This window comes from Ursus maritimus (assembly GCF_017311325.1).
Source record: "Ursus maritimus isolate PB19 chromosome X unlocalized genomic scaffold, ASM1731132v1 scaffold_X1, whole genome shotgun sequence".
Taxonomy (NCBI): domain Eukaryota; kingdom Metazoa; phylum Chordata; class Mammalia; order Carnivora; family Ursidae; genus Ursus; species Ursus maritimus.
The window spans coordinates 72,288,994-72,298,001 of NW_024423319.1; the positions used below are offsets into that span (position 1 = coordinate 72,288,994).

The window sequence follows — 9,008 nt, forward strand, 5'->3', positions numbered from 1 at the left end:
CCCCCCCCCCCCCCCCCCCCCGAGCTCTACAGTCCTCCCTGCTTACTCTGGGTCTCCAGCTTGCTCGGCAGCACAAGGAGACACATGGCCACCCATCTCCGTTGGACGCTCCAGGGCAAGCTGGTGTTGTTACCATTGTCTCCGGGCCCAAACAGCTCCCTGACACCTGCACATCATTTCCTCACTGTTTGTTTTTAACCCATTCATGGAAGGTGCGGCTTAACCTGGCACAGTTCACTCAGACACCCTAACAAGGAGATGTGGGTTCTGATCCCATCTCTGTCTACCTTTGCCCCTTCCAGATGCAGGCAGCCTCTGCCCCACTTACCTCACAGGCCCAAGAGAGGTGCAGATGAAATCAAATATGTGAACACACTTTGAACAGTTATAAAACGTGGCACAAGAGTGAGGAATAAGGGCGAGCTGTAGGCTGCTGGTAAGCGAGGGGGACAGAGGAGGGGATGCATTTTTTTTTTAATCCAGCGTTTCACAACTGTTTTAACCCCTGCCTCTTCTAACACTTTCTCAATCTATTGTCCATATATCACAACCAGCAAGAGGGTTTGCGAAATACTTTTCTTTGTTTGCTGAAATGACCAGCAAAGGGAGAAAACGATTATGCACCGTGGAAACGGAGAACCAGTTTTTACGTATCTGCTCGCCAGGCCACCTTTGCCAAATGTATACGAACGAATAGTGAGCGAAGTCTTAGATTTCAGCTCCTCGTCCCAAGTGGCAATAAATCCCTCAAAGAGAGTACAACTCCGCAATCCCTGAGGCTAGCCTACTGCTGTGCGATATCACGAAGAGAAATAATGGCTGCTGTGCTATATACTAGGAGACATACCTTCTTTCTAATCCTCACAATCCTCACAACGACAGCCCATGATAACCCCGATTTTGAAATGAGGAAATTGAGGCTGACAGAAGTGATTTCCCAAAGATCACTCAGCCCTAGGGGTGCAGCGAGGCCTGGATTCCAGGTCAGCAGGACTCTGAAGAGCACATCCATCCAGTCCACAGCAGCGCTTCCCCGGGAAGCACGAAGCGCGGTGGACAGAGGAAGGTGGGCAGCAACACCTCAGTGGCAAGCTGCTCTGGGAATAACCCCTCCCCTTTCTCTAGGCTGTTTTGTTTTTAACAAAGCATTGTTTTTTTTTTTAAGATTTTACTAATTTATTTGAGCGAGAGCACAAGTGGGCAGAGCAGCAGAGGGACAGGGAGAAGCAGGCTCCCCACTGAGCAGGGAGCCCAATGCGAGGCTCAATCCCAGGGCTCAATCCCAGAACCCTGGGGTCACAACCTGAGCCAAAGGCAGATGCTTAACGACTGAGCCACCCAGGCACCCCCCCTTCTCTAAGTTTTGAGCAACAATTCCATAGGTTTTGCCCAACAGGCCCTTGGGGGGGGCACATCAGAGACCTGCTGGCTAGGGGGAAACCCCCACTCAGAAACCTCCCCTTCCCGGTGCCCCCACAATCCCTCAACCTGCAGGGAAACACTCCTGCTCCTGATGCCAGGCCCACCTGCTCTCCCCTTCCAGTCGTAGCTGATCATTAATCTTTTTTTCTTTCTTTTTAATTTAAAGATTTATTTATTTTATTTATTTGAGGGGCGGGGAGGAGCAGAGGATGAGTGAGAGAGAGAATCTCCAGCAGGCTCCGTGGAGCCTGACGCGGGGCTTGATCTCAAGACCCCAAGATCATGACCTGAGATGAAATCGAGAGTCAGACTCTTCACCGACTGAGCCACCCGGGCGGCCCTGATCTTTAATCTTTTAAACCCTCTACTCCAGGCTTTTACTTAGGGGCCCCTCCATATTTTTAAGCCAGTCAAAGCCACCCTTGGTCCAAGGCCTTCCTAGACAACTAAAACCAGACCCGGGCCATGAACGCACGAGGCTTGGAGGCCAAGTGCTGGGAGGAGCAGTTGCTGCCTGGACTCTGAGGCCCTTCTTTGCACACTCAGCAGCAGATGCCACCTCTGCTACCCTGGTGCCCTTGGCCCTGGCTCAGAGACATTGAGAGATAAGTCGAATGACCCTTCACCAGCTTTACGTAACCTGTCTTCTCCTTACCTGTCCACCTCCGCCCTGCGTGAGCTCCACCCACCTCCAGCTGCCCAGCACTGGCCCCGACCTTTCTGCTCAGCTCCCAGACCTAGATCTTACCATCCACTACACAGCCCCTCTTGAGGAACACACGTTAACTCAAATTCAACAGCCTTGAGATGAACTCGGTGCACTCCCCACCCCTCTCGCTCCCTCAGAGCTGCTTAGGGTCCCCGGAGCCTGCTTAGCGCTTATCCAGAGAAGCTCCAAGCTCCGCATTGTTTCCGGCTCTTTCCTCCTGACAAAGCAAGCATTCAGTGTTTGCGGAATGAATTACTGAGTGAATGACTCCCATCATGAATCACACTTCTTCATCAGGCAGATTCACAACAATCCAGCCTCTCTCTTTTCATATTCAAACAACTTTACAAAAAAGACAGCCCAGAATCTCTTCACCTTAAAGCAGCAATCATTTCTCTCTCAGACATCCTTTCATCCTATCACTGAAGAGACCACATTTTTACAAAGTGCATTCAATGGAGAGGTCTGCTTTTACAGCTTAGCATATCGTATACTACAGAGTCTGCCTTACAATAATTTTAATGACATTTTAAAAAACATTCTATGTATTTATTTTTTTTGAGCGAGAGCAAGCGTGGGGCCAGGCGGGGGGTGGGGGGGGGGCAGAGGGAGACTGAGAATCTCCCACAGCTCTGAGCTGAGCATGGAGCCTGGGGGCTCCATCCCAGGACCCTGAGACCACGACCCAAGCCGAAACCAAGAGTCTGGACGCTTCACCAACTGAGCCACCCAGGCGCCCCTAATTTTAATGACTTTGAATGACGGCAGATTTGTCTAAAATGTTGCTACATAAGAGCGTACTTAGCCAGCTCCAGATTGTGAGCGTTCGTGTTGTTTCCAAATTTTCCCTGTTTGTTCCTGTATTCATTTAACAAAGGAAATTACCTTATTTTCTGTGTGCACATGAAAGATCCCTAGAGGGAGAAAAGTGTGGGGGTGCTTAGAGGCCAGGAGTGGGAAGGAGAGTTTTCACTGAATTCTTTATAGCCCCTTTTGAATTTTGAATCACATGAATATACTGACTATTCAAAAGAAATATACCAAAAGCTTACCAAGCAGTGCAGCAGAAACTGGGTGGAGGGACGCCTGGATGGCTCGGTCGGTTAAGCGTCTGCCTTCAGCTCAGGTCTTGATCTCAGGGCCTGGAACCGAGCCCCCCCCCCCCCGCATTGGGCTCCCTGTTCAGTGGGGAGTCTGCCCCTTCCCCTCCGCTTGTGCTCTCTCACTGGCTTTCTCTCTCTCTCTCTCTCAAATAAATAAATAAAATCTTTTAAAAAAAAACTGGGTGTAGAGGTGGGGTCTACGATCCCAAACTAACTCCTGATATGCTCTCTCCCCAAAGTAGGCATGTTGTACCTTGGGAACCGAGAGGGGAGAGCAGGGTAGAGAGAACGAGGGTGGGAGTTGGGCTGGTCAGAGACAACTAGGGGCCAAGGCCCAAAAGAGGAAGGGGCACATCTTGTTGGGGAAAGGAGGCTGTATCTACTGGGGTGTGAAAGTGATAGGAAATGAGACTCTCAAGGAAGACAGAAACCGGTGTAGAAAGGGCTCTGGACGCCAGGCTCAGACTTGCTCCCTGAGACCGCGGGAGACTTTGGAGGGTTTAAAACTGGGCAGATGCAAAGAGCTGAGTTTGGCAGCAATCCTCTAGCTGCAGCATGGAGACCAGAAAGGAAGGGAGATCTGCGGGGAGAAGCCTGCTGAAGTCTAGGAGACAGTGACAGTCACCTGAACTAGGGGACGAACCATCCCGGTTTTAGCATTGAACATCCCACGTCCTCAGTCCCTGGAAACAGACATGGTTGGTCACCTTAGCCTGAACCAAGGTCCCAGATGCCACTGTCCCCCAGGGTCTGCCTGCCCTGAGAAGTGATCCAGTGACTCCATGGGATTTTGAAATACCCACCCTGTTCTGCCCTCCCCTCCCCATCCCCCTCCACAGGCACCTCCTCGGAATCACCTGTCCAGGGTCTACTTTCACGAGACTCTAGACCCCCTGACCTCTGGGCGTGAAGAGGTTGGTAAGAAAAACATCCCACTTACAATTTCCAGCCTTCTGTCCTTCTACTCCGCTCCACAAGCCTGAGGCTCCTGTCACACTAAACCAGTCCCTGGTGCCAGAGCAAACCTCCTTCTGTGTCTACTGGGCACCACGGCGGGGGGGATCATATTCCCTACCTTTCTGCCTGCTGGAGCCCATCACAAATACCATCTTCCTACAGCTGAATACCAGTCCCATCGAGCAACTCCCGGGTGTCAGACACTGACTGCCCAAGGAGCTTGACGAACATTACCACTAATCCTCACAGTATAAAGATGATTCGTCCCTTTTTCCAAAGGAGGAAACCGAGACTCAGAGAAGTATCTTGTCCAAGGTCACACAGCTACTAGCAGTCCCCTCTGTCTTCTTTGTAATTCTCTGACAGCCCACATTCTGTACTGATGCTGTGTGCGCTTCTTTGTCTCTCTGCTTGCCCCCCCCATCACACACGCACACATAGTTGTCAACCTAGAACAATACCAGGCTTATGGAAGGACCTCAATAAAAAGGTTGTGAATGAAGGACTATTATGTACCTTCTATAGTACCTCTCCTGGTGCTTGGCATTAAATAGGTTCTCCATAAATACTTTTAACTGAACTGAAATTGCAATCCCTAACCCAATAATAGTATGGCAGAAGGGGAAAGATCAGAAGATGATTCGTGATGGCAAAACCTCAGCTATCCAAACCTCTCCAGAAATGAGTCAATCTGAAGGCTGAGGGGGGGACCTTCGTATCCAGGAAAAAGAATCCTGGGGCTGCTTCTGTCTCTGATCTTCCTTCACTTCCACCATTCTTTCTAGCTCCCCAGTCCCCTCGATCTTCTTTTCCTTCCCCTTTTCTCCTTTCTTTGTTTTTCTGTTGCTCCTTAGAAACTCCTTAGCTTGCCAGCCTATCCCAGATCCCCATTCGTTTTGGTTGGATAAACTAGTTGCGGAATTTTCTAGACGGCCCTTCTTGCCCTTTGTGTCTAGTCCATTTCCCCTCACCGCCACATCCCCTCTTCCAGAAAGCCATCCCTGAACTCCTTGGCTGGTGGGTGCTTCTCTCTTCTGTGCGCCTCACAGTATCCCACAGGCGTCAGTGATTACATCTACCTCACACCCTGGACTGTGAGTTTCTTGAGGTAAGTTAGAATCAAGTCAGCTTTAAATGTTTTACGAATGAAATTGGCAGAAGTATTGCACGGAGCACTGGGTGTTATGAGCAAACAATGAATCATGGAACACTACATCAAAAACTAATGATGTACTGCATGGTGACTAACATAACCTAATTAATAATAATAAAAAAAGAAATAGAAGTTTGCATAATTAAAAAAAAAGAAATTGGCAGAACTTTGTGCTTCTCAGCCACCTTCTTTTTTTTGGTACTGCTTATTGTAAGGCAGGTAGGCTTTTTTTGGTTGCTTGGATGAACTGTAACTGGGAAATCCTGAGTGCTGCCTGTTCAGGGTTTGTCTGCTGGCCTACTTCACTTGTTCCTGCTTCTTCTACATTCCCTGGTATCTCTGATACTTGTCCATGTGGCTGTAGAAAACACCAGCTCGGAAGCATGCTCTCTACTTTGGGGAGAAGAGGGTGGCCAATCAGGGGTTTGGCTCAGGCCTGCCTGTCCATCTTGCTGGAGGAACCAGGAGATCAGATCGCCTTCATTTGTTCCACAAGCATTTACTTGGGTATCTACTCTGTACCTGAGGCCCTGAGCTGGACATTAGGGAGACAGAAATGGAAACCAATCTGTTCTTGCCCTGCCTCCGGTGCCCTGTGTGACATTGAGTCCTTTCTAGGTCTCTTCCATTTACCCATCTGAAAGTGAAGGAGGGTATAGAGCTCATATTTAGGGGGACGTGGAACTCGCAACACTGTGGATCTTGTCGGTGCTGGAGACTCCAGACCTCCACATCTGCGCTTTCCCCTAGAAGACCCACGCCTGCCTCGCTTACCTCTCTCCCTCCTCTCGTGAAAATTCTTAGCAGACGTGCTCCAATACATCCCACCCTGTATGTGGCCAAGTAGCCCCAATAAGCAGGTTGAGAACCCCAGGTAGCTAGGGAAAGAAAAGCAAGAGGAAGTGGACAAATGGGGTGACGTGCTAGGTGGCCATCTAGGGTACATTGGGGAATGAAAGCCCACCCTTGCAACATACCAAGAAAGTTCCCTAAGCTTAACTCTGAAACATCTTAATCTTTTTTTTTTGAGATTTTATTTATTTATTTATTTATTTATTTATTTATTTATCTATCAGAAAGAGAGCACAAGCAGGGGGAGCAGCAGGCAGAGGGAGAAGCAGGCTCCCACGGAACAGGGAGCCCAATGTGGGACTTGATCCCAGGACCCTGGGATCATGACCTGAGCCGAAGGCAGACGCCTAACCGACTAAGCCACCCAGGCACCCCAACTCTGAAACATCTTATTAGTCTAATCAGGGAGCTCTGAACCACAGTGGGGTTTAAGGAGGAAGATAGACTTCTGCTAATCTCCCTGGAAAAGGCTAAGGAATCAATATTTCCTCACACTTGTAGGATACTTGATACCACTTTTGTATTTGATTTTCCTAGCAACCTTTTTGATTACGTTCAAAAGATTTTTTTGAGCACCTTCTATATTCAAGGCCTTATGCTGAGAATACTGGCCTTTTCCTGTAAAACACTTATCACTCATTCAAGTGCATAGATGTTTCTGTCATTTTCTTTTGCTTAATGTCTGTCTCCTCCACTGGACTGTAAGTTCAAAGAAAGCAGAAATCATGTCCATCTTCTTCCCCGCCAAATCTTCAGCACCTACAGCAGTGCCTGGCAAACAGTAGTCACTCAATAGATACTTACAGAAAAAAAAATAATAAATCCAGAGGGCTGGGTCCTGGGGACAGTCTTTAATTTTGTAACGGCGATGTGTAGAAGCAGGCCTCTTAGCCTGAAACATAGTAGATGATCCATAGACATTAACTAAGCTAAACAAATAGTACCAGGAAACACATACACAGTGCCTACCGTGTGCCAGGCATTATGCTAAGCCCTTTACATTCATTCACTCACCTAATCCTCAGAAAAGCCCTATGAAGTAGGTACTATCATTATCCCTGTTTTACAGATGGGGAAACCGAGGCACAGAAGTTCGCCAACTTGTAAGCAGCAGAGCTGAGATTTGAACCCCAGCTACCCAGCTCTCAAATCCATGTCCCTAACCACTACACTGCCTTCCAACAACGAATGCTTGAACCGAGATCTAGAGAGATGGAGCAATTGGCAAAGATGTCACGGGAATAACACGGTGGAGGCGGGCCTGGAGCCTGAGTCTGCTCTCTGTATAATGCTTCGCCCACTCTAGCACATGGTATCTGGCTGCTGGTACAGAGCCCCTGGGAATAGAGGCATCAGGATGGATCTGAGAAGTCTAGACATCTGTGCAGAAAAAGGCCCAGGTTGACTGGGTGGGTCTCCGCAGAAGAGAGCAAGAGCCAGGGAGCAGCCTTTAGGGCAGAAACAAGTATTGTTACCAGGTCTCCTTTCTCAAGCAGGGAAAGGTTGCTTTTCAAAGGGCTTATCTGAGGTCTAAACCATTGTCTTTTCCTGCACTCATTTATCAGGGACTTCCCCACACACAGCCAGAAGCACCCCATGGCCATATCTGCCTCATTGCAATGGAGCACACATGGAGCAAGGCTATATATTAGAGAGATATTAGATTAGATGGGATGATCTGAAACCTGGTGTGTGTAGGAAGCTTGGGGCGGGGCCAGGGCCGACAACAGGGAAGACTGGAATAAAGGTTAGGTCAAGCCTAAAATCTTCAGCAGCTAAAAGGACTCAAAGAGACTAGAGCAAAACACCTATAATCAGCGCAGCCTAAGAGGTGCTGGCATTCTGTTTGGGCTTCTTGGCACAACAGAAGAGCACCAGAGTCATGGCCTTCCTCTCCAGACTAGATCTTCAGGAATGCCTCCAAACCCTGTCTGTTTTGCAGTGGATCCCAGTCTACATATTTTTAGGTGAGTGAATCCCAAGGGCTGGAGAGCACATGGGAACAGGCCAAGAAAGAGGCCAGGAACTCCCAGATGAAGAAGGCTCCAAAGATTATTTGGTTGGTCCCATCTTTATGGGAAGGACTGTGCCTCCCCACGCAGAGAGAGGGGGCTACTGTTGAGTTTATTAGATTTCTCTCTTTGCAATGGAGGGGCACAAGGGCCACGAGTGAGGCTGTGGGCACTCTGGTTTAAAGATCACCACAACCTTCTCAGGACTGCCCCCTCTTTTTTATTTCAAGTCTTCATTTAAATCCCAGTTAGTTAGCACAGAGGGTAATATTAATTTCAGGAGTAGAATTTAGTGATTCGTCACTTACATGACACCCAGTGCTCATCCCAACAAATGCCCTCCTTAATACCCATCACCCATTTAGCCCATCCCCCTGCCCACCCCCTCTGAACTAGCTGAAAAGAGTCCTATTCAGGGATGGGGGCGGAGGTGGTGGTGGCTTGCAGAGCTGGTGTTACTAGGTAGGCAGAGGTGATTTTCCAGTATAAAACTTTGCTGAGAAAATTCTGGGAAGTCTGGAAGTTGTCTGAGTGACTCATTAGACAGAATTTTAATAAAGGGCCAGTTGTGCAGTGGACTCAAAGCATGGCAATTACCGGTGCTGGGCAAACGGGTTGAGAACTCTCCGCCAGAAGCCAGGACTTCGTGGACAATTACAAGGACCAAGCTTGGAAACCGGATGGGGAGAAATGCCATCCTGAGCACAGCCAATGCCAATCTTTGGGAGGCTATATCATCCCTTAGAGCAGAGAGTCTTAATCAAAGACCTATAGACCTAGAACTTGAGCTGGGGGGGGGG

At 48.8% G+C, this 9,008-nt stretch overlaps 1 protein-coding gene across 1 annotated transcript in view; it reads left to right on the forward strand.

Moving 5' to 3' along the window:
* Nucleotides 1-7,942: 7,942 nt before the first annotated feature.
* The window catches only part of DGAT2L6 (diacylglycerol O-acyltransferase 2 like 6), a 24,640-nt gene continuing 23,574 nt past the window's right edge, over nt 7,943-9,008 (forward strand). Inside the window, exon 1 of the mRNA XM_040630713.1 lies at nt 7,943-8,163. Within this exon, the coding sequence (XP_040486647.1) occupies nt 8,079-8,163 (85 nt within the window). The 5' untranslated portion in view covers nt 7,943-8,078. The remainder of the gene's footprint in view (nt 8,164-9,008) is intronic.